Genomic DNA, 26,744 nt, shown 5'->3' with positions numbered 1-26,744 from the left:
ATTGAGAGCACTTTGGAAGATTATAGTTAGGGCATCTGCAATATTCTCACCTACTACTTTTAAAACCCCGGGATGGATACCATCTGATCTTGGGGATTTGTTGCTCTCTCGAGTCATTAATTTGTCCATTACTGTTACCTTGCATATGTTAATTTTGTTGAATCCCTGTCCCTGATTCAATAATAGTTTCCTTGGGATGTCTGGCATGCTGAACTCTTCCTCTATTGTAAATACTGATGCAAAGTAATTATTCAGCATGCCCACCATTTCCTTATTTTCATTTATGACATCACCGTTATTGGTTTTCAAGGGGCCCACATTGCTTCTGACCACCCTCTTTTTCCTTATGTAATTGTAAAAGTTGTTTGTGTTGATTTTGATATCCTTTGCCAGTTTCTTTTCATACTCCCTTTTTGTAGCTCTTACTGTCTGCTTTGACATCCTTTGCTGCTCTTTGTATCTTTCCCATTCACCAGATCTGTCCTTTTTTTGCATTTTTGTATGCTTTTTCTTTTGTTTTATGGTGTTTCTTACTTCTTTAATTGTCCCGGGCTATCTCTGTTGGCAAGTAGAACTCTTGCCCTTTATAGAGTCCCACAAATCTACCAAGTAACTTTACTGCCCAATATCATTAAGTAATAGCATGACATGGGTGCCGTGTCAGTAAGACCTCTTGTGTTTACTGGATACTATGATCTCATACATGCATTTCTCCTACTCTTCGGATGGCAAACTGATGAGCACTGTAGCAAGATGAGGAAAGTTGCAAACTAACAAATAGATTTATTTTACATGTAACAGATAAATGAAAAAAATACCACTTTTACAGCAAGATTTTACGCATGCTCCATTGCTCCTTATAACATCAAAAATAATAAATTATACAAACGATATGAGGCAACCTCACTTTACAAGACGTTATCACAGAACTGACTAGCACTAACTTAGTAACAAGGCCCTACTGCCTTTCTCTGTTCCAGACCTAAAACTTGCTGCATATTGTTCCTTTTTCCACAGTGAGACAAAAGCTTAGCATTTGTCCTCTCCCACCTCTCTGTCAAACATTAACTCACTGAGCTGCCAATCAAAACCAGCATCTTAAATGACAAACTTCTTTCCTTTGGTGTAAGAGCATGGCCCGTTTAGTTAGGCTTCATGCCGTGCTCAATCAGTGAAGTTAATCCAACATATAGTTGTGAACCACTCTGGAATGTGCTCATGACCCTTACCCATTCTCTTAGATTGATATGGTGTGCAAGGTATGATTCTGAGATGGCCAGCATTACAGCTAGTTTCCCTTATGTAATATCCCAGGTAGCTTGTGTGTGTCTGGTGTTTAATCCCTAATGAACCAAATTTAACTTCATAGCAATAACATAATATTAATTAGCCCCAGAATCTTTTCCAGGCAAATAGGGAAAATGTATTGACACATGACCATGATCACCACACTTAAGAACTGTCAGGAGCTTTTGATCTTTTTTTTCTTATAAAGAACTCAGAAAATGAGTTACTTTTATTGTGGGATGTTAAAAAAATCTATTCTTACAAATTCCAAAAAAGCAATATGCTAAATGCAAGTTTTATCCCCCCCAGAGATCAAACACGAGACAGTTTGATCACTTGTAAATTTTTTATGGGACTTGTGGGTGTCTCTAGCTAGACCAGCATTTATTGTCCATCCTGAATTGCCCTTGAACTGAGTGGCTTGCTAGGCCATTTCAAAGGGCATTTAAGAGTCAACCACATTGCTGTGGGTCACATGTAGGCCAGACCTGGTAAGGATGGCAGATTTCCTTAAAGGACATTAGTGAACCAGATGGGTTTTTACAACAATCGACAATGATTTCATGGTCACCATTACATTAATTCCAGATTTATTAAATGAATTCAAATTTCACTATCTGCCATGGTGGGATTCGAACCCATGTCCCCAGAACATTACGCTGGGCTCTGCATTACTAGTCCAGTGACATTACCACTACGCCACCATTGAAAAACACCTCACATCCATTATGTTGGAAATCCGTTTGATCTCAGTGAAAACAGACATAAGATAGAGGCTGGGATAGGACGCAGTGCAGGCAGGCAGCAAAAAGTGGTTCTTTTGAGACAGGAACCCTGCAAGAGAAGTCAAGATTGTCAATGGGAAAACTGTAAGGAGCTTTGCTGAGGAGGAAGGTTAGAAGGCCTCTTGTTTAAGCTAAGTAATATGATCCAATAATGTTGGGTAATATTTCTTATGATGTTTATATCATTATGCAAAAGTTATACCAATTGAACCATGTGAAACTGATTGTTACTCTTGCTCTTTTTGTGCACCTTACTGTGAAATAAAGCAGCTTAATGATTCATGTCAAGTCTCACATCATTGAACATTACCTTAGTCAGCCTTTGAATGAATCAAGAGGGATTGCATGTATGAAAGGACATGGTAACCATTTTTTGTGTTAAAAGGACACATTTTGCATTCCCTTGGTTACTCCCATAAGTAGCTGTACTGCACTATAAGGAGCTTGGGATCTGCTTGTGGGAGCAATTGATACTATTGAACTTGAATTTGTAACAGGAATCTACCTGTTTATAGTACACCACAAAAATGTAGTCTTTAATTCATTTTCCTTCTCCTTCCCCTCTTTGGATTCTTCCTCTACCACACACTATCCCTGGCCAAGAGGACAGATTGGAGACTTATTCCAGTCTTCCACCGAAGCTAGATCATTGTCCTGTGCTGGGAGGTGAGCAGGAGTGGTTCAGAGTAACTCATCTATGACTTCCTATTCCTCCTTGTGCAGAAGCACATGACTTCTGCTCATTGTCTCCCTGGATGGACGAGCTGCAATCAGAAGCTCATTGTGCAGGAGAGTTCTGGATCTGGGATAGATTCCTTTGAGCCTGCCTTCTGATCAGGCGTGCCCAGGCAACAACCAAGTGCAAACAGCAGAAGGAACATTTGGAATTTCGAGCATCCCATTCACTCGCCTCACCAAACACCACCTGCCCCATCTGTGGCAGAGTGTGTGGATCCAGAATTGGACTATTCAATCACCTAAGGACCCACAACACTGGAGTGGAAGAAACTCATCCTCGTTCCCGAGGGATTGCTTAAGATAGCAAAGAAGATGATACCTGCCATCTGCACCCCTTGCAACAGCATCTCCCTTAGTGTATTCCAAATGAAAAAGTGAAAAATATATAATGAATGCATAATTCAAAAGCCAGCAAATTTTGGCAATAGTTCAAATCATATCTACTGTAAGGAATATGTGTTATGTGTGTCTCTTCTGCATGTTTTGTACTCCAATAAGTAATGGCAATGAATGTTATAGGAATTGTGACCGATTCCCATTGCTGGTTTGGATCGTCACATCCTAAGTTCAGTGGAGAAGAGTCCAAAGCACAGATTTGCCTTTTCAAATGGCAGCAATAGTGAATAAAATAAATTAAAAGTTGTGCTTTAAAATAAGGAATAAGATTCAACCAATTATTACATTATGCCTCACTCTTTAACATTTTCAGTTCCAGGTCCCCCCATTAGGTTGTTATTCCCGGAGGTCCAGTTAACATCACTGAGAGTAGTCTGGCAGACACCTGAAAACCCCAATGGCATCATTCTAGGTAAGATAGACAATGTACAACTAGATGAAAGCCTGTTTAATACATGCTATTGTATTTACACCTAATCTGTACGAATGCTTTGTCTTTCAACACACCATTAACATATTGTTTGCCTTTGCTCCGTGACCTTTTGGTCAGCTATGTGGCCTGGTCCAATCTGCACCTTCTCCTTTGTTATCTCTTGCCCCACCCCCACCTCACTTGCTTATAATCTGTGACTTTTCTAATATTTGTCAGTTCCGAAGAAGGGTCACTGACCCGAAACGTTAACTCTGCTTCTCTTTCCACAGATGCTGCCAGACCTGCTGAGTGATTCCAGCATTTCTTGCTTTTTGTTTCAGATTTCCAGCATCCGCAGTATTTTGCTTTTATTCTATTGAATAGCCTTATGGATACTGACTTGTATTTCTTCCCAACTTTTTATCTTTCCTCTTTATTACCTCTTTGAAACCTTTGTTCTCATGTGTTCTTTCAACCAAAAGGAAACATGGGATAGACAAGCAAGAGACTTCACCATGACAACTATTGCTATTCTGCGCTCAGCTAAAAGAAAGTGCACTTACCTCATAGATATTTTCAGAATTTTTCTTTGCGCAGTGAAGAGGTGCAACATTTTACAAGTCCTCCATATTGACGCCTGCATGAGAACTGGCCAAAGTTAAATAGGTAACAAATTTTACACAGAATCCCACTGAAAATCAATGCTATTGATACTCTGCATAAATAAATAATTGATGGATAAATAAATAGAAACAGGAGAAACAAGTTGCCTTTTGGTGACACTAAGTGGTGATAAAGTATATTGCACTATTAAGTGTTTTCATTGCACTTAGATACTTTAAGGAAAATTTTACAAAAGTAATAATACACCGCAGTGTCAAGTGCCTAATGAATAGAGCAGACCTTATGTTTCTTCAGTGTAGATGCGATTAGGGGGGTCATAGAATTTGAAAATATACAACGGCACTCAAATCAGTTCAGGTTCCATTGTTCATAATGATATCTTTTTAACAGTTTTAATCGAGAGCCAGGTTTATTATACATGAACCCCAGAACAATACCATTGTAAGACCAATAGCTGTAATTGATTTTCTGTAATCTATACTAGAACAAGGATTGTATTCCAAACAGACTTTACGCAAGATTTTTATTCAAACCAGACTCAGCTGGAATAAAACTTATAAATAGGTAGAAATTTGTACTGTCTTTAATCTAGAATCTTGGGTAATCTTTTCCTTAGTCTTTTCTATCTTCCTTCCTTATTACTACTTGTCTTCACTTTCTTCAGTCACATTGGCAAGAAGGAAATCTTTTATTCTGATGGTTCAAACTGTCAATGTTACCTTTGCGTTCTGTGGACTACTAAAGGTTTAAAAATCTTTTTTCACTTGTCTCAACTTTAATCTTGTGTGGGTGTGTTAAAAATGACACATTAAGAAAGAACAGATTGGAGTCTTTCATTGCCTGGACATTTGCTGTTATTCAAATGGCTGATTCCACAACAATACAAAGGGGACTTTGTACATTTGCTGATAGTTTTTTAAAAAAGCGTCTGTTTAGTTTTTAAAATCTGCCATAAAGACGTATTGGCCTCAGTCAACACAAGTCCCCAGGAGAGAGGAAAAACTAACAACTGAAGTGTAAAAATCACACTTCTAAACACAAGCTGCAAAAGTAAATCATTGGGGAGAAGGAGCAGGCCCAAATGGACTTGAAATGTTCATGACTGCCAGAAACATTCACCTAAAAATTGTGTACAGCATGTTTTTACAATCGCAGAATGGCTCTGAGGTGTCATATTATGTGAGGCGGTTGCAATTGGAAACAAATGAGTACAAAACTTGTCAGACATCACAATGCATCTCAGCAGGCACGATGTAAAGAATTCCTAGGTCTGATCAGGCATTGATTTGATACTTTGAAGAGCTTTCCCAACACTGCCCCAAGAACGCACTCAAGATCCTGCCTCAGAGCAGCACATCAAAGCAGCACCAGACACTCTATGTTCTTGTACACATTGCCCTTGAAGGCTGTCTGTGAATGAATTTGCTTAATTGATGACAGATTTGAGATGAATATAAAGTTTTGTTTAGTGAAATAATGCCATTGGAAATTGGATTGAGATTTGTCTGTAGAACCCAATGTCCATGAAATTGAGAGAATTCTCATCTCCTCCAGCTGGGTTATTCAAACTCTGGTCCTAGAGACGAAAGGGCAGTTTTTCAATAATTATAATGACCTGTCAAATCAAGCAGAACGGAGTTCTTCTTTTCTTGGGAAAGGTGATTGTGCTCTTCTGTGTAACCATATGGTACACTCTGGTAACGAGGCAAGAAGGTCTCCTGCTAATTTGTGGTGTGTTGCACAGTTGGAGTGAATCATGTATTTCAATCTCAATCAGGACAAATTCCTGAACATATGTTCCTCTGTTCTTTAATACGGATGCAAACAAACTGGCAGAACGTCCTGAAAGTAGTATGTCAGGTGAAACATAATGGTCCAGATTTTTCAGTGGTGAACTGTTGTTTTTTGAATTGGAGGAAGCTATATAATGAAGATCCCCATGGATCGGTATTAGGACTTCTGCTTTTCTTGATCTATATTAATGAGATAGACTTGGGTGCGCAGGGCACAGTTTTAAAGTTTGTGGATGATGCAAAGCAAAGGCACTTGCTGCTGCCCATAATGATCCAGCAATCTCTGTGGTGGGAATATTTCATTTCCCAATGGCAGTTTAAATCTGACGCCAAGTCAAGGAGTTGTCAGGGCGTGCAGCAGCGGTGATGTCAGCAAGCAGGTAGGCAACCAATCACATTGAAGTATTCACACAAAACAAACGAGGAAGTTAAAAGCACTTAAAATCCTTTTAATTTTAATCTTCAGAATCGCAAAATGAATAATTATGATTGAATTAAGATAGGAACTAAAATAAAGAGGTTGAGCTTTTTGATGAGATAACAGAGAGAGTTGATGAGGGTAATGCAGTTGATGTGGTGTACATGGACTTCTAAAAGGCTTGTGATAAAGTGCCACATAACAGGCTTGTCAGCAAAGTTAAAACCCATGGAATAAAAGGGACAGTGGCAAAATGGATACGACGTTGGCTGAGTGACAGGCAACAGAGAACGGTGGTGAACGGTTGTTTTTTGAATTGGAGGAAGGTATATAGTGGGATCCCCAGGGATCGCTATTAGGACCTCTGCTTTTCTTGATCTATATTAATGCACACTTAGGTGTGCAGGGCACAATTTCAAAGTTTGTGGATGATGCAAAACTTCGAAGTATCACACACTGCAAGGAGGCTAGAAATAGACCTCAAGAGGACATAGACAGGCTGGTGGAATGGCTGGACGCATGGCAGATGAAATTTAATGCAGAGAAGTGTGAAGATTCATTTTCTTAGGAAGAACGAGGAGAGGCAATAAAAAATAAAGGATACAATTATAAAGCTGGGTGCAGGAAAAGAGAGTCCTGAGGTGCACAAATCGTTGATGGTGGCAGGGCAGGTTGAGAAAGTGATTAATAAGGCATATGTGAACGAGGGCTTTATAAAAAGAGGCATAGGGCAGAATTTAATGGGACCCCCCCCCCGGAGACGTAATAGGTGGCTGGGTGTGGGGTTCCCATAGAACTGTGGCGGGGGTGGAGGGACCATTGCACCACAATTAAATCAGGAGTGGGACAGGCTGAAGACGACTTTCCAACCCAAATGCGAATTGAGACCCTTAAGTGGCTAATTAATTGTCACTTAAGAGCCTCTTTCCTGCCACTGCTGGAATTAAGCCAGCGGTGTGGGGGGGGCCTCCGTCATGTGGGGAGGTCACCCAATGAAAAAAGGCAACCTCCCTGCGAGCTTGGCGAGGGGGTTCCTTCTCTGTGGGAAGTCTGTGGCCCACGGAGAGCCCCCAGCGGCAAAGGCCAGCCCTCCGTTAACACCCCCTCCACCTTCAATGCCTATCCTCCCCAGCCCCATTGCTGGGGCCTGCCGGATTGGCCCCGGCTACCCCACCTCACATATCTCTACTTCAGGTCTCCAGTGCTGGGCCTGCTCCCAGGCCTGGTGCAGTACCAGCAGTAGCCACTGCTCCTGGTGGTGCTGCAGATACTACTGAGTTGCTGGCCTTCTGATTGGCTGGCAGCTCTTGGAGGTGGAATCCTCATCTTCTCAGCCCAGCACCACGAGCCCCGCCGGAACAACTAAATCCAGCCATAGAGTGAATAAGCAAGGAAGTTATGGTGAACCTTTATAAGACACTGGTTTGGCCTTTAAGAAGGAGGTGAAGGCTTTAGAGAGAGTGCAGAAAAGATTTTCAAGAATGGTTCCAGGGATGAGGGATCTCAGTTATGAGAATAGATTGGAGAAATTGGGGCTGTTCTCCTCAGTGAAGAGAAAGTTGAGAGGAGATTTGATAGAGGTGTTCAAAATCATGAGAGGTCTGGACAGAGTAGATAGAGAGAACCTGTTCCCAATGGCAGAAGGGTTGAGAACCAGAGGTCACCAATTTAAGGTGAATGGCAAAAGAACCAAAGGCAACATGAAGAAAAACTTTTTATGTGTTTAGCATCTGGAATGCACTGCCTGAGAGGGTGGTGGAGGCAGATTCAACTGTAGTTTTGGATAATTATCTGAAGAGAAAAAATTTGCAGGGCTACGGGGAAAAAGCAGGGGAGTGGGACTAGCTGAGTTGGTCTTGCAGAGAGCTGCACAAACACAACAGGCCAAATGGCCTCCTTCTGTGCTGTAACCATTTTATGATTCTATGAACAAGGTGTAACTTTCTCAAAGATTTTCACAGTGAAGCTCACTGTATGAGTAGAGGTTCTTGTCAGTGCCATTGATTTCCATAAATGCAGTCTCGGGGTGCCTCTACAGCACACCCTCTGGAGAAGAGTAGAATCACTGACAACATCTTCTAAATTTCCGTGTTATTCTGTGCATGTGCAGATTCCAGAAGTTGTTGTCTGTTTCAGTAGAATAATGATGGTGAATGCTGATAATTTCACAAAATCCAGACTAATAACTGAACTAGAGAGGGAAATGTGCAACTAAGGTTCCTGCTCCTGACTGCTATTATGGTCAAAGTGTGATATCAGATGAGGACAGGACTGGGACTATCTCTGATGCCACCCACAGTCTAATAACCTGCCATTGCTTGCTCTTTGGACTCTCATATGACAGTAGCAACTTTGGCAAGGTACTAGAGATTGGCTGGTCTCCCAGCATGAGTCACTGCCTTCAGGAGAACAGAAAATTGGATTGACGAAAATGAACATCAAATCATTATGCTATAATGTGCTCCCAGTTTTACTTTGGGACATCCTGAGGATGTGATAAAATGCTGCATAAATACATTGCATCATACTGTTACAAAAATGTGAAAAGAGTTTTTAAGAATTGACTGTATAACATTCTGACAAGTCTGTATTTTGATTTATCTTTGTAATCCCTTTTCACTGCCTTCCTTCTAAATATGTAATTAATTTAAACTGCAATATAGATTTTTTTCTTTGCAGGTTACCAGATAGCTTACTGTCTGGCAACTGCTGAACCAAACAAGTTCATCACCACAGAAGTCAGTTCCAATGTCCGACAGTACTCCGCAAAAATGCTGACACCTGAGTCTCCTTATGTCTTCCGTGTGTCTGCGAAGACACGTCAGGGCTGGGGGGAGCCAGTGGAGGCAGTTGTGATCACCACAGAAACTAGAGGTAAAGTGTCAGGCATTGTGTGTTTTGTTAGATCCTTCAATACTGAGTACGGATTTTCTTATGTATCTTTCAAAATAAGCAAATATTTCATGACCTTCAAATATATTCCAAAATATAATTAGAGGAATATTGTAACCTTGTTGGAGATTAGATTAATTGTTGTTCTACATCTATTGAATGTCTCTACTTCCAATGTAGTCGTGACAGATAACAATACAAAGTTGCTTGGTCTCATACTGACAATGTTCCCTACTCCACCTTTGCAAAAGTGAAGAAAGGGTATCTACCACATTGGCATAATATTTAAATTCCCTACATTATCAAACATCTCAGGATGAAGAAGCCCCTCAGCCCATTTGATCTTTTCCAGGATAGCAACTCTACTGTCTTCCCATTATAGCATGTAGCCACTTCTTAAATGGTTTCAATGTCCATGGGCACCTCAACATTCCCAGAATGATATCATATTTCAGTCATTCTGCTCTGAAAACAGAGGTCTGGAGTGGTTTAGACCAAGGGTCCATCAATACACCACATTCAACAGTTCAGCAAAGTCATTTCTACTTCACTGCAATACCAAAGTTGTAATTCAAGTGGGAATTCTTACCATTGATCAAGCTATGGATTGCTAGAACATTGGAAGTGAAACCCACAACAGTTGGAAGCTTCACATTTAAATCGCATATCCCAGACCTCAGTGTTGGCACAAGGGATTTCCCACTGAGGTTTCCCAATTCTCAGCATTAACTTCAGTAGAAGATCCTCAGAAAACCCATAGGAAATGTGTAACAGCACTTACAATGCTTCTACGGGGATTCTGTGGGTTTTCGGACAAAGTTATGTCAGACTGTTGTCAAAATTGGTAGATGCTACTGATGAAAAGCATTTAGTTTTTAGTTTTAGTTTTAGTGATACAGCACTGAAACAGGCCCTTCGGCCCACCGAGTCTGTGCCGACCATCAACCACCCATTTATACTAATCCTACATTAATCCCATATTCCTACCACATCCCCACCTGTCCCTATATTTCCCTACCACCTACCTATACTAGGGGCAATTATAATGGCCAATTAACCTATCAACCTGCAAGTCTTTGGCATGTGGGAGGAAACCGGAGCACCAAACACATGCACAAATAAAATGACCTGCAAAATGCTTGGGCAGCAGTGCTACAGAGGCCTAGCACCACTTTGCTGGGGCTTGCTGCTCTGCCGGCTGCTTCCTGCATAGTCCGCGAGGTGTTCTACCAGGAAAAGGATACATGCGGGCACATCCCCACTGTGAATGCATTCCATCCTGATATCATACAAACCAACCAACTGATGTGACACCAGAATAACAAATTTGGACCACGTAGGTTCAGGCAACAAATTCATCAATCACTCAGCAAACAACAAGCGTGAGTCTGCAAGATGACCCAGCACTAGTGTTCCTTAAAGGTCTAGTCTCCCAAATTGCAGGTAAGATAATTTCTAACAACATATGCTGTTACAAACTGTCTGGAAGTACTCTGAGTGTTTTTGGAGGTCTTGTGGAAAGTTTCTGAATTTGCCAGAGTGTTGCTGCATCTTCACAGGGATGGCAAAAGAGTATGTGACCTGCCCAAACAAAGGCTACAACTGCTATGGGGGCAGCTGTGGCAGTGCCTCTGCGTCTGCAACATGACAGGGAGATGAAACAGAGGCTGGGGTGAGAGCTTGCTCTGTATGATGTGTTATGACAGTGCTTCTGTATTTTTGTTAAGTATTTTTTTGAGGGCTCATGTATTTTAGAATTATGGACATTGTTTTATTTGGGAAAACTGAAAAGGATTCCATGGATTTTTTTTCACTGGGGTCATTGAAAGGACACTGAGAGGTCTTGTTTAAAAACATTTACTGGCAGTCACCTGTCTTCAGATAAATACACAGCAGGGGCTTTTTGACTTGGGGGAGATGTTTACAGAGAAGTGACAGTTCAAGATTTATAGGGGTCAGGAGGCTTGACACTTGAGATATTATTTTTGGTTTCGCTTTGGACAGTGTGTTGGGGTGTGAACTGTTTTGAAGGCAGTTGGTGAAAACCAACCAAGAGAGCAGTCACCATCAGCACCCTCTTCCATCTCTTTGAGAACTTCCTGAGAATCAAGTGTAAGAAATAGAAAATCTGATGCTGCATTTCTCCTGAAAGCTTGCCAAATTGTTCTTCAACGTCACCTGAAAAGAACTGTTCCAGAGAGATTCCGATGACAGCCGTCTACGTGTATTTGAGACGCCAAACCAAAAACGAGACAACTGACATCTTTCCATAACTTCTCTTTTTTTCTTCAAGAATTAGCAAGTATTTGGCCAACATATTGTTTTTGTCTTTTTTTTGGTAACAGCTCTAAAGATAAAATCTCTATTTCTTCGGTTAACCTGTCTGTGTGCCTTGGTTAACCGGGGTGTTTGTGTGTGACGTTCATATTTCACTCTATGTGTCACATGACTAGCTGGCTGTTGGTTTTTTGAACTTGCCACAGATTTGAAATCAGAAAGAACTTTTCTCCTGAAATGAGAAGACCTCTCTCCTGTTTGCTCTCGTCTCGCTCTCACCAGCTTTGGAAACCATTGAAGGCATATGAACCCCAAGAGAGAAAGGTCTCCTCCAGTGAATACTGGACCCCAACAAAAAATAAATGCTGTCTACAATCAAGGACTCTACAGGAGCTGGAAACACAGAAACAGTAACAAGAAACCCCCTTTGGAGACTGCCTCAAATCTCTCCATTTTATTTTTTCTTCAGCTCTTTTCTATCCCAATTTGCATGTGTGTATCGCATGTGCGTGCTAGCGTGGGCACATTGTATATCCGTAGACGTTAACCATATTAGAGTTTGAGTTTAAGGTTTAATAAATTTCACTCTTTCTTCTTTAAACCTAAGAAAGCCTGTTTGTGCTAATTTCTTTGCCTTATAATTGGAAAGCTGTGAACAAGGATTCACAAAAGGGAGGCTCAAAACACAGTGTGTTTAAAATTAAACCATGTTACAATAAGACAGGTGACGACAGTAACAGACCCCTAGACACCTTTCTCACCTGGTCGTAACATAATGTTGTTGTTTATTAAAGAAACCTGGTTGGTGTATTTTATTCTGGGATAAAGAATAGAATTTATGATTGACCGTATCGGTAACTGGCTAAACATTTAAATATATGGAGAAATGGAACTAGAAAAGACAGTGCACTCTTCCCACCTCAGTCATAACAGATGTCCTCTGCCAAGTTGGAGCTTGACTGCTCCATGCTCCTTGACAGTGACAGGAGGGTGTCTGGCAGGTCAGCCAATACATCCAGAATCTCTGTGCATGCCCATCAGCGCTGTCCTTTATGCCAGTCCATTGAGTTCCTCATCTGAGTCCTCTGCAGCAGAACTTGTCTACGAACTCATCTTCCAGTGAGTTCACAAAAGAAATATCCTTTCCCCCTGGCCTGGCTGCAGCCTACTCGTGCTGATCCCAACTCTATGCATGCCTCCAAGGTACATGCAGTGCCAGTATCTGAGTTGGTGGCTGCAAGTGTCAGACCAAGTGATGGGATTAGTGCTGTTGCTTTCTCTCTTCCTCCTTTGGGCTGCTGTGGCTGGGCAGGCGGCAGTTCTTGGGTGTCTGAAAGCAGAAAATCAGAAAGGGAAGGTTGGAGTGAGGGAAGTGGCTGGTGGGGTGGGCGTCGGTGGGAAACAAGAGGTTCATGGGCACACCATATGCAACTTGAACATCATGCCAGATAGCAGATTGAGAGTGTGCTGGGAGTTGAGAAGGGACGTATGGCAGGAATATAATGTCATCCTCAATGTTCTCAGGGACACTAGATGACACAGACTCTGTCGTAGCCAGCCCCATGATGCGGACAGTCATCTCCTCCATAGGACTCAAGAGATACAGGTGTCCTTGTCCTCCACTGGTTGTGCCTTGCTCCTCTCTATTGTGTACCACCTTGTCCTGAAAGAAGAGAGGGCAGAACGTTAGTAATTTTCTGGCACAATGTTTGGGTGATGTTCCTACCACTGTTGAACAGCTGGAAGTATGTGGAGGCATTGGGAGGTGGGTATGAGGCTGGTAGCATTGTTAGGTGTATAAGGATCAGGTGGAGCATCTGCGAGCCAGGGAGTGCTGCTGGGTGAATGATAGGGGTGTGGTGCATTAAACAGTGTGAGAGGTTGGTATTGTGGTGGGTAGGAGATATCATGTGAAGATGCATTCACTGACCTTGACAACCTACGTGAGGTCATTACACTTCTTATGACACTGCTGCCAGATCCTCGGTCCAGACGTCGGGAATTGACCTCGCTGGCCACCAGCTCCCACTCCCTTCTGAGGCTGGACCTTGAGAGCTTCCAGGTTCCCTGCTTTCTGTCTCCGCCTCACCCCCATGGAGCCACAGCATCTCTCCTCTTTCCCAACTCGACCACTAATGTCTCATGTGCCACATCCGTCACCCTGGCACCCTCTCTGTGCCCTGGTGCTCAATTTTTCATCATTTAAATTCCACCAATATGATTCAGTGCATCTTTCCTTTAAGATGGACAGCCTGCCTTTAAGAAGAACAGGCTGGCTGAACCAAGCTGTTCATCTCCCTGCTGAGAGCAGAGGCAGCTGGTCGTGCAAAGAAGAAGGAAGCAGCAAGGGTCATTCTCGGCCACAAGCTACAATAATACAGATGAAGTGGGTGTACCAAATATATATGCTGCTCACCTCAATCGGAACTGCCGTAGGCAGGTCATGAATTGTAACTCCCATGCCCAAAAACTGGGGCACACAATCTTCTAACCCCTTACATGGGAAATAGGAGACCATAAAATTGCATTAGTGATATTAGCTTTTTGTGGACAGGAAATACCTGGGTATTATTCTACATTGTTGGGTAGGTGCCAGCGTTGTAGCTGTACTTGAAAAGCTTGGCTAGAGGCAAGGCTAATTCTGGGACACAGGTTTTAAGCATTACAACTGGGGTGCTGTTAGGGCCCATAAACATCTATCCAGCAATGTCATCATACGCTACAGCAACTTATCAATGCAACTTTGGCAACCTCCCAAACCTGCAATCTCCACCACCTAGAAAGACAAGGGAAACAGGCCTGGGAACGCTATTACCTCCAAATTCCCCTCCAGGTTGCACACGCTTCTAGCTTGGGCAAATATTGCTGGTTCTTCATTGTCACCAAGTCAAAGTTCTGGAATTACCTACTTAACAGCATTGGGGAAGCAACTTTACCACACAAACTGCAGCAATTCAAGAAGGTGGCCCACCATCACCTTCTCAAGGGCAACTATGGATGGGCAATAGAAATTGGCCTTGCTAAGACACACACATCTCAGGAATTATTTTTAAATGCCCTCTCTTTATCAGTGCAGTCACCTATAAAATAAGGTGGTTGCTGCTGCTGCTTGTAGCTGCTCCTACCAGGAGATCTGCTATCATGGTATATCACGCTCATCTATCTTGCCTTGTTGTGGAAAACTCTAATCACCCTCGAGTCCACGAAATTTTAGCAAATAAAGACTTTATTTCAAGCATATGCAAGGGAGAAGCTTCTGGTGACCCAAAGAACTTTTCAGTGATATGAAGTTTACAGCACACATTTATAGGATACAATAGTCATTACTCATGGATCACACTACCCCCGAGGCATACCAGGTTTATGACTTGATCAATGAACTGGATTGTATGGCCCCCAACAAATGTTTTCTGTTATCTCAGCCCCCAACCTTGACCCTGCTAGTTCCCATGGTTTATTGTTGCTTGTCTAGTCTCTAATTTCCCCTTATCTCTTTTCTTAGTGACGCAAGGACAGCATGTTTACACAGGCTGTTTGAGGCAATGAAGTACTGAGTTGCACAATCCCTGAATAATGGTCAAGTATCCCATCTGGCCAAAGGATCCCTCAAAACTACAATGTTTCTTCTAAGATTACTAATGCATTCTCATGGTAAATCTACCAATGTTGACCCTTTGGCCCTACTTCAGCCCCTCCTTTGGATCCCTCGTCCGGCACGCCACCTGACCCAGGCAGGACATTCCGAGATCCTCCACCCACCAACTGCTCCTGTTCTGACCAGGTGAGAAAGGGATCTAGGGGTTCCCTCTCAGCCTTTGCCTGGTTTAACTATAACCGGGTATAATTTTTAAAAACGTTGTGTTTTTAGCTCCCGCTCAGTGAATCCATGTTCACTGATTTCTTTGCCTTACAATTGGAAAGCAATCAGATCGGGTTTCTTAGATTTAAACAAAAAAGGTGGAAGTTTATTAATCTTAAACTCTAATTTGGTTAACAACTATGAATACACGACGTGACCATGCTAGCATGCATACGCGATAGACACACATGCAGGTAGAGACAGAAAATGTAGAAATAATAAAGGGGAAATGTTTGAGGCAATAGCTGCGTTTCTGTTTACAGTCCTTTGAGTCCGATTTTTACATCTTTGGTTACCGGTAAGTCTTGCCATTTCGTTGAGGCCCAGTGCATGCTTTAAAACTTGTTTCGATGTAGGAGTCCTTTCTTGAGGTTTAAGTGACTTCAGTGGATCCGGAGATTAGTGTGAGAGAGAGAGAAAGGCTCTCTTTGTCCAAGTTGAGTTGCAATCTGCAGTCTGACCCAAGCTGTCCTGTGAGCAGTTCAAAACCAGACCTGGGCCAGCAGGTTAGTCATGTGACTTGCTTTTTTAACAAACTCCTGCGTTTGTGGATTCCAAAGCTCTCGGCGAGGGGGTGTAGTGCTGTCTCCAATACCGACAAGATGTGGATCACCATTGCCCAGACCAATCTCTGTTAATTGAATCAGTGGGCAGTTACCATTATCTTTTCCAAGGTGACTGTCTCAGAATGCAATTTTTTTTTCAGCCACTGCTGATCTCTTTAAACAAGTTATCTCTTCATTCCAGCAACAGTTTAAAATCAATGTTCATGTGACAAAATTAATATGCCTCATTTGAGGCAGGTTGGGTCTTCATGACACTCCAGGGATCAATGGGCTTTGGATCTCCTAGTCTACAGTTCTCTTACGGCTTCACCAAAGTCCTATTGACCTAGGCTAGGCCCGAAACCATAATCACATTAGGTAGCAAAATCCTTATAAATGTTCTCGAGCTTCATATTGCTTGGGGGGAGCTGCTTCAGCTGTGGCAGATCCAGGGTGTACCCTTTGCTGGCCAACATTACCATCTGCAGCCTCTGGTAGCAACAAATGCAGAGACTGACTAACAGGACTGCAATGGACACAACAGCTGCAGAGATCCTTCCCAGTTCCCACCAATTACACTGCATTCTTGCCATCTTGGCTTGATTGCTGGTCAGATCCTTCAATACCCCAGCCACTCCTTTGGCTAGGTTCACCTGCCCCCTACCCCTGGTGATTGCTTGACGCTTTGCTCCATAAACCTCCTAGTGGCGGCTAGGGCACTTTGCACCACTTCCCGGGCTATTCTTCCCGGGACGTCGTCAAAGTTTAACGAACCATCCCACCAGGGGTTGAATACATACCCCACGTGGGCCCTGCTGGCAAGGTGGAAATCCCCCACTGTAAAAGAGTTAGTGATCTGTAGGCAGACAGTGTGGTTATTATCACACTCCAATCCTCTGTATAAGAACCATGTCCTGTCCATTAAAAAAACCTATTGCATAGGGGAGGTTTGGACTGCCTTAAAGGCTTTTTCAAGAGGGCTGACCAATACCACAATGGCAGAGTCATTACTGATGGGGCTCAGAATATTACAAGAGCCGATGATATAATGCTGCAACTCAGTACAACATTCTCATGTTGTCATCAGAAGAGTACCATTTAAATCTGGAGCTGTATTTAGATTAGATTAGATTAGATTAGAGATACAGCACTGAAACAGGCCCTTCGGCCCACCGAGTCTGTGCCGAACATCAACCACCCATTTATACTAATCCTACAGTAATCCCATGTTCCTACCAAACATCCCCACCTGTCCCTATATTTCCCTACCACCTACCTATACTAGTGACAATTTATAATGGGCAATTTACCTATCAACCTGCAAGTCTTTTGGCTGTGGGAGGAAACCAGAGCACCCAGAGAAAACCCACGCAGACACAGGGAGAACTTGCAAACTCCACACAGGCAGTACCAGGAATCGAACCCGGGTCCCTGGAGCTGTGAGGCTGCAGTGCTAACCACTGCGCCACTATACCGCCAATATCCCAGCTGATACAACAGCTCGTCCCTCACCACTCTCATACAAATTTATATCCCCCTGAATAAGTTCCGTTGGCATGTTCTTAAGGCACAACCATCAGGAACTTGACTGTGCTCTCCACTAGCTCTATTTTAGGTCATATAACTACCAGTTCCTGTCTTTCTTCATGTAGGTTAATAAGATATAATCTTTTCACAGCCTGATGTATGTATTGGGGGGCCATACCAAATCTTATATCTTCAATATCCGAAAAAACGTTATATACCAGGTCCTGATCCAACATGTCACAGGCCCTTCCCTTTGAGTTCTCAAACAAATCAAGGCAGATTAGTCCATCCTAACATGGTGTTCACTCCGGTGTTGGATGCCCTTGAGGTGCTCCCTCCTTACTGTCCTGGATGCAAGCAAGTGGTTCTGTTGATATTTACAGTGGGCGCCTCCCATGTTGTCGCGGTTACCAGGAGGGTGATCACCGTTACTGCTACCCTCCGGGCTGCCATTGCTCTAGTGGTTTACCGGAAAGAAAATAATTAAGAGATCTTCTGCTGGCCCTCCTGTTGGCAGTAACAGAATGTGAGTCATGTCGTTTGACCTGAGACCATCAAGAGTGGTGTCACCCCAGCGGTATTCCTGGAAAGTAAAGTACCAATCCTATCACGTTAAGATTTTTCCTTTTGCAATCTATCTGTACCAGACCTCTGAGCTGACATACTGATGTTGTTTTCATATTTAGTCCAATATTTACTGTTTTCCAAACAGAAACCACTGAGACCGTGTGTGTGGTTTTACTATTTTCCTAGAATCTCTTTAAATTTCAGGTTAGAATATCAACTCAAATTAATTTAATTTAATTCATCATCTTCAATTCATTGTAGATGTCTGTTCAAATTCCTGAAGCTGTCAGCAGTCTTGTTGCAATAAATTTTGAAATTTGTATGGTCAGCTTAAACAGCTGGCGGAAAGGGTTAATTTTATGCTGGCCTGAAAGGGGGTGGGGCGAACATTCTCAGATGGACTAGTGATGTCACCGCCCCTTTTCCTATGAAGACAGAATAAATCATGTGCTATGGAGTGGTCTAAGCATGTATTTTTCAAACAAATGAGAAATTTGTATTTCAGAATGCTTTCCTCCGACAATGTTTCAAAATTCCAAGCTTTTTAAGACCCCTTTGTCAAATTCTCTGCCTTTTAACAATTTGAACTTAAAACACACAGACCGTTTCAGACCCAAATTATTTTCCAAGTTCCAATTAGCAGTATTCCACATTAAAAATTACCCTGATCTCACATGTGTGAATTCATATCCAGGTTTAAATTCCCACATGTTTATCAAAATACAGTTGGGTTGTGATTTTTTGGTCAGAAATCTCAGCTCGAATTATATAACGTAAACGTTTAGTTTGTTTAGTTACACCTTTTGATCCAACTCATATTCCTCATTGTGAAATTCTTTTTTTTAAATGTGCTGACACCCCTATTGCACATCCGCACTTTAGGGAAGAAAGCACATTAAAACTTACATACATACATTATCCAGACAATTTCTGCAACACTCAATCAACTTAACAACTTAAGATGAAAGAAAGAAAACAAAAGAAATAAGTGCATCAGTGATCTTGGTCCTTTGTTTAAATCTGCTAAACTTCAAACAGCAGCCACTCACAGGCATGGGGAGGGAGGAAAGGGTGGTCTTCAAGTTTTTCACCCACGGGAACAATCAAATTGACAGTGCCGACTATCATTACCTATCGTCGCTCTTAAAGGAGCCCTTCTCTCTTTTTCCTTGCTAAAAAAAAGCATGTGCTTTAACAGCTTCTCATCCATTTTATACAGCTATCAAAACTTTAGAACATCATGCAGGACCAGGCCACTCAGGGTTACTGAACCTTTCGTTTGATGACACAGATATAGCTAATACAGACAAGGAAATCACAGGACACGAATACACAAACAGAAACCTATGCACACATAAGTTTTCTTCCTGACTCCTGCCTAAGTCTGTTCAGGACAGTTCCATAAAATGGTAAAACAACCCCAAATTATTTACTGCCAACCTTCTAAGATCCTTCATCTTTCCTCATGACTGCTGTGCGCCACACACCCGCTTTCTTGGCCTTATGTGCCCTTTGTTTGGTTGTTAGTACTTTATCTTAGATGACATTTTAGTTTCTTAAAAGTAACTTGTGAAATTACACTGGACTTTTTACATCTCAAAATTATCCCAAATTCAAATAACAGTGTTGCTGGAGTGACAGATTTTATTAATGTTCCATTGATTTCTTCCCAAAAGAAACATATTTCTCTATATTCATTGAAACTTCCTAGACTTCTTGTTTTTTTTTTTAGTTTTTCTAAATTTGATTTTCCCCTTAAACTTCAAAACATCTCCATTAGGGAAGACAGCATTTTAGATCAAACTCCAATTGTTTCCAAACTTCTAACATTTTTGTAAGAGGTTCCTAACCCAAGGATTTTTTAATACAACAAAGATGATTCCAAATTTCAATTCACAGCAATAAACATTTAAAATTCAAAACCGCCAATGTTCTATATCAACAGGCCTTATATCCAGCATTAAATACTCCCTCATACCATGAGATGATAACTTTGAAGTTCATTGTGGTCACAAATTAAATTCCAGTTTTCCCAATTTAACAGGTCAGTTAACCTTAATAATTTAAACTTAATTCAAACTAATGCTTATTAACTACACACAGAATAGAATAGCATGTGCTTTTTTAAAAGAAAAGGTAAATTATGTAATTTTTCATGTTCTTTCTTGCGCCCTTTCAAATGACAAAAAAAATTAAAGAAAAGTTATTTAACATTCTTACAACAAAAGACTTAACACAGTCTCTTAAACTGACTTTAAAATCTTTCCAATATCTCCTGTATTTATCCTTTCTCTCCCTTAAACCAATCTTCAATTCCTGAGATTTTCTACTTAAAAAATCAGTAAGACATGTTTTTTAATTTAAACTGCAAGAAGGCAGAAGCAGATTTTAAAGTAAAGTGTTTTAAAACTTCAATTGGATTTTTGCCAGGCATGTTCTAAACTCCAAGGCTGAAACTGATCTCTTACAAAATTTTTCATTGCCTTTTCACAGTTGCAAAACCAACTTTAAAATAAAAACATAACAGTACATCAGCATCTTTAATTTAAAATATAATTCAGTTTTTACGTCCCATTTCTGGCTGCACAATCTTGAATTGAAATGAATACATTCAACAATAACATTCACATTTCCTTAATTCCAAACAATTTAGAAATATTGATTCCTGTAATGGGTTATGAATTCAAAGTACCAAAAATCTGCATTAAATTCCCAGTCCCAAGCCCAAGGAACACACAAACACAGGTTCAACTAGTTCACATTCGAAAAAAGACTCAAGGTTCCCACAGAAATATACATGTGCAAGAATAGAATAAGTAAGACTCATACTTTCAACATTAAAGCCAGACCATAAAGGGTTAATGACTGTTCGCTGTGCAGAACACAAGCTACACAGACAGGACATAGTCGTGGAAGCTTCCAACATTCATGCAGACTCGAACAAAGACAAAGTACTTGCTTTTATTCACTAAAAAAGACTCAAGGTTCCCACAGAAATATACATGTGCAAGAATAGAATAAGTAAGACTCATACTTTCACCATTAAAGCCAGACCATAAAGGGTTAACGACTGTTCGCTGTGCAGAACACAAGCTACACAGACAAGGACGTAGTCGTGGAAGCTTCCAACATTCATGCAGGCTCGAACAAAGACACAGTACTTGCTTTTATTCACTTTAAATTTCATTAAAACATCTTGTTCAAGTTGTCCCTCTTACCTCAACCTGATACCACTCACTTACCCACTCCGGCTCTCGCTCTTTTAACACTTGTAACCTGTCTCTTTTCCTGAGTTAGCCAAGCTAATTCAGACTTTCCAGACTGACACATGGTAAGATAGCACTTAGATAATATAATTATTCCCTTTTGTCTGTTCTTTCCACCATTCTTGATGCTTATCTGCGGTCCACGAGGGCTCCTAACCTTCCTATACGTTTTATCTAAAGTCGTCTTGATTTTGGCTACCAGAAATTTGGTGAATGACTCTTCGGGTCCATGCTCCAGATCCTTATTTGCTATGGTTAACGTTTTATAGTCTATCGTTACTATTTGTGTGGGTACAGACCTCTCGTTACCCGCCGATCATTTCTATGTGGGAAACGGACCTCTCGCTCCCTCTCCAATCGTTCTTATTTCTTTTCTGCGGAAACGGACCTCTCATTTCTTATTCAGCTTTTCGTTACTTCACCTGGTTTACTCCGAGAACAATATTAGCTCCTCATTTATCCAAGGAACCGCGCTCCTGGTGCTGCGCCGTCTTTAGTTGCTCCACCCGTAGACCCGTTCTTTGGTTCAGATCCTCAAATCAGCCCGCCTGCTTCCTGTCCCGAACGCCGACCTCCATATCTAATGGGTGGTAAAGTAAACATACTCACCTGCTCTCTAATGCCGATGTTCGACCAGACACCGCGACCAAGCCTCAAGGATCCTGTTGACTACACCAAACTGTTGTGGAAAAATCTAACCACTCTCGAGTCCATGGGATTGAAGCAAGTAAAGACTTTATTTCAAGCATATGCAAGGGAGAAGCTTCTGGTAACCCAAAGAATTTCTCAGCGACGCAGAGTTTGCAGCACATATTTATAGGATATAATTGTCATTACTCATTGATCACACTACCCCCGAGGCATACCAGGTTTATAACTTGATCAATGAATTGGATTGTATGGCCCCCAACAAATGTTTCCTGTTATCTCAGCCCCCAACCTTGACGCTGCTCATGCCCATGGTTTATTGTTACTTGTCTAGTCTCTAATTTCCCCTTCTCTCTTTTCTTAGTGATGCAAGGGCAGCACGATTACACAGACTGAGGCAATGAAGTACTGAGTTGAGGGATTAAAATCTGACAAGTCCCTGGGACCAGATGGCCTACATCCTAGGGTTCTAAAAGAGATAGTGGATGCGCTGGCTATGATTTTCCAGAATTCCTTAGATTCAGGAATTGTCCCGTCAGATTGAAAGTTGGCAAATGTTACACTGCTTTTCAAGAAAGGAGGTAGAGAGAAAACGGGGAAGTACAGGCAGTTAAGCTAACATCAGTCATTAAGAAGATACTGGAAACTATTATTAAAGAAGTCTTAACATTGCACTTGGAAAAGCATAGTATGATTAGAACAAGTCAGAATGGTTTTACTAAAGGGAGATTCTGTTTGACAAATTTATTAGAGTTTTTTGAGGATGTAACTAGTAGGGTAGATAAAGGGGAACCAGTAGATGTAGTATACCTGGATTTTCAAAAGGCATTCAATAAGGTGCCACATAAAAGATTAATAGGCAAGATAAGTGCCCATGGTATAAAACTAGAAAGTGCTGGAAATACTCAGGTCTGGCAGCATCTGTGGAGAGAGAAGCAGAGTTAACGTTTCAGATCAGTGACTTTCCATCAGAACTGGCAAAGGTTAGAAATGTAATAGGTTTTAAGCAAATAAATCGGGGGTGAGGGAAAAGAGAACAAAAGAGGAGGTGTTCAACACTCCCTCCTGCTCTCATGCTCACATCTCTGTCCTGGGATTGCTGCAGTGTTCCAGTGAACATCAACGCAAGCTCGAGGAACAGCATCTCATCTACCGATTAGGCACACTACAGCCTGCCGGACTGAACATTGAGTTCAATAATTTCAGAGCATGACAGCCCCCCATTTTACTTTCATTTTTAGTTATTTTTTTCTTCCTTTTTTTTTACATTCCTTTTTACATTTTTTACAATCTTTTTTTGCATTTATTTCATTTCATCTTAGTTTGTTCAGTTTGCTTACCCACTGTTTTTTTCAGGTTGTTTTTCTTCAGGTTTGCACTTGCTGCTGTTCAATATTCAGTGTATTCACACCTAATCTGTACTAATGCTTTGTCTTTCAACACACCATTAACATATTGTTTGCCTTTGCTCCGTGACCTTTTGGTCAGCTATGTGGCCTGGTCCAATCTGCACCTTCTCCTTTGTTATCTCTTGCCCAACCCCCACCTCACTTGTTTATAATCTGTGACTTTTCTAATATTTGTCAGTTCCGAAGGAGGGTCACTGACCCGAAACGTTAACTCTGCTTCTCTTTCCACAGATGCTGCCAGACCTGCTGAGTGATTCCAGCATTTCTTGTTTTTGTTTCAGGTTTCCAGCATCCGCAGTATTTTGCTTTTATAAAAGAGGAGGTGTTGATAGGCAGAGGGCCGGAGAGATGAACAGGCAAAGAGTGTGCTAATGGTGTGGTGAAAGACAAAGCATTAATGCAGAGAGGGGTTACATGACAGAATAATGAACCGCCCTAGCCAAAAGCACAAACATCAAAAAAAGTGGGAAGGCACATGGTAAAAAAAAAAAATGAATGATGAAAGAAGCTAAAATAAAATAAAGAATAACAGTAAAAATAAAAGCCAGTCATGCTCTGAACTTATTGAACTCAGTGTTCAGTCCGGTAGGCTGTTGCGTGCCGAATCGGTAAATGAGGTTCTGTTCCTCGAGCTTGCGTTGATGTTCACTGGAAAACTGCAGCAAGCCCAGGACAGAGATGCGGGCATGAGAGCCGGGAGATGTGTACAAATGGCCAGCAACCGGAAGCTCGGGGTCATGCTTTCGGACTGAGCAGAGCTGTTCCGCAAAGTGGTCACCCAATCTACGTTTGGTCTCCCCACTGTAGAGGAGACTGCATTGTGAGCAACGAATACAGTATACTAAATAAAAAGTACAAGTAAATCGCTGCTTCACCTGAAGGAGTGTTTGGGGCCTTGGATTGTGAGGAGAGAGGAGGTAAAAGGGCAGGTATTACACCTCCTGCATGGGAATGTGCAGTGGGAAGGGGACAAGGTGTCGGGGGTAATGGAGGCATAGACCAGGGTGTCTCGGAGGGAACGATCCCTTCAGAATGCTGACGGGAGGGGAGGGGAGGAGAAGATGCGTTAGGTGGTGGCATCACGCTGGAGCTGGCAGAAATAGTAGAGGATGATGCTTTAGATGTGGAGGCTGGTGGGATGGAAAGGGGTACCTTGTCGCGGTTCTGGGAGGGAGGGGAAGGGGTGAGGGCAGAAGTGCGGGAAGTGGGCCGGACAGGGTTGAGGACCCTGTCAACCACAGTGAGGGGGAATCCTTGGTTGAGAAAAAAGGAAGACATATCAGAAGCGCTGTTGTGGAAGGTTGCATCATCAGAAAAGATGCATCGGAGACCGAGAAACTGGGAGAATGGAATGGAGTCCTTACAGGAGGCAGGGTGTGAAGCAGTGTATTCCAGGTAGCTGTAGGAGTCGGTGGGCTTAAAATGAATAATAGTTCATTATATTATTTAGTTCATTATATTATTGGTTAACAGTCAGGAAGCAGAGAGTGGGCATAAATGGGGCATTTTCAAGTTGGCAGGCAGTGAATAGTGGGGTGCCGCAAGGATCAGTGCTGGGACCAAAGCTATTTATACTCTATATTAATGACTTGGATGAAGAGACAGAGAGTAATGTATCTGAGTTTGCTGTTGATACAAAGCTCGGTCGAAAGGGAGGACGTAGGGAGGCTGCAAAGAGATATAGACAGGTTAAGTGAGTGGGCAACAAGATGGCAAATGGAGTATAATGTAGGGAAGTGTGAAGTTGTTCACTTTGGTCGTAAAAATAGAAAAGCAGAATATTTTTTAAAACTTGTGAAACTGGTAAGTGTTGATGATTAGAGACACTCGGGAGTACTCATACAAGGAACGCATAAAGTTAACATGCTGGTGTAGCAGGCTATTAGGAAGGCAAATAACATGTTGGGCTTTATTGCAAGGGGATTGGAGTACAGGAATAAAGAAGTCTTATTAAAATTGTACAGGGCTTTGGTGAGACCGCACCTGGAATAGTGTGTGTAGTTTTGGTCTCCACGTTTAAGAAAGGATATACTTGTACTGGAGGCGGTGCAGCGAAGATTTACTAAATTGGTCCCTTGGTTGAGGGGGTTGACCTATGATGAGAGGCTGAGTAAATTGGGCCTATATTCTCTGGAGTTTAGAAGAATGAGAGGCAATCTATTTGGGACATACAAGATTCTGAAAGGGCTTGATAGGCTAGAAGCTGATGGATTGTTCCCACTGGTCAGGGAATCTAGAACATGGGACACAGTCTCAAGATAAGAGACCAATCATTCAGGACTGAGATGAGGAGAAATTGCTACACTCAAAGGATTGTGAATCTTTGGAATGCCCTACCCCGGAGGGTTGTGGATGCTCCATCATTTAATACATTTAAGGCTGGGATAGATAGATTTTTGGTTTCACAGGGAACCAAGGGATATGGGGAGCGGGCAGGAAAGTGGAATTGAAGCCCAAGATCAGCCATGATTATATTGAAAGGCAGAGCAGGCTCGATGGGCCATATGGTCTACTCCTGCTCCTATTTCTTGTGTTGTGCAATCCCAGAATAATGGTCAAGTATCCCATCTGGCCAAAGGGTCCCTCACAACTACAGTGTTTCTTCTAAGATTATTAATGCATTCTATTGCGAAATCTACTAATGTTGACCCTTTGGCCCCACCTCAACGTCATCCTGACACATTCACTGTAGTTTGTCTGCAACTGCTCTGTGACATCCGTCATCCAACAATGCCTAGGTTGACCCCTCTTTCAGCTGTATTCTTCCTTATTCATTTAAAATAAAATAAGAATAGTAAATAAGACTGAGCCAAGTGCATACAATTGAGTAGAAAACAGAAAGAAATTTCACCAAAAGCTAGTAGGAAGGCTTAGTCAACCAATATTACCGAAATTCTGTGTTCCCTCAAGGTCCTGTGATATTGACTGATCAGTTCCAGATCTGGCATTTTCTGCACAGATAGCCTGTGAACTCTTTTAATGTGCAGAATCACAGCAAGAGAAAGGTACCATTCCAGAGAGGTCATCTGACATCATTTAAATCTTGGCAAGGGAATAACTTGATGAAGTAGTACACAAAAGTGTTGCATTCAGCCTTCCCCTAAAGAAATGGTGTGCAATTAGTTTTAAAGATGCAATATGTTATAATACACTATGATGGCAATATCATTTCTGTCTTCATGAAAAGACTCATTTAAAGCACGGTAAAAATGCAAATTTTGTGAAAGAAATATTTCTCACACTTTATATTCATCGAGCCTCCATATGGCATAGGTTGTTTTATGTTTCAGCTGTGGCTCAG

The 26,744-nt window shown here is 41.8% G+C and overlaps 1 protein-coding gene across 3 annotated transcripts in view; it reads left to right on the top strand.

Moving 5' to 3' along the window:
* The window catches only part of sdk1a (sidekick cell adhesion molecule 1a), a 973,689-nt gene that overhangs the window by 817,773 nt on the left and 129,172 nt on the right, over positions 1 to 26,744 (top strand). For all 3 annotated transcript variants that reach the window (XM_068055814.1, XM_068055813.1, XM_068055815.1), the window contains exons 28-29: positions 3,520 to 3,618; positions 9,133 to 9,327. In XM_068055814.1, coding sequence (XP_067911915.1) covers positions 3,520 to 3,618; positions 9,133 to 9,327 — 294 coding nt within the window. The remainder of the gene's footprint in view (positions 1 to 3,519; positions 3,619 to 9,132; positions 9,328 to 26,744) is intronic.

This window comes from Heterodontus francisci, chromosome 24 (genome assembly GCF_036365525.1).
Source record: "Heterodontus francisci isolate sHetFra1 chromosome 24, sHetFra1.hap1, whole genome shotgun sequence".
NCBI lineage: Eukaryota > Metazoa > Chordata > Chondrichthyes > Heterodontiformes > Heterodontidae > Heterodontus > Heterodontus francisci.
The sequence above is the reverse complement of the archived record's forward strand: the minus strand, read 5'-3'. Positions and strand labels throughout refer to the sequence as shown.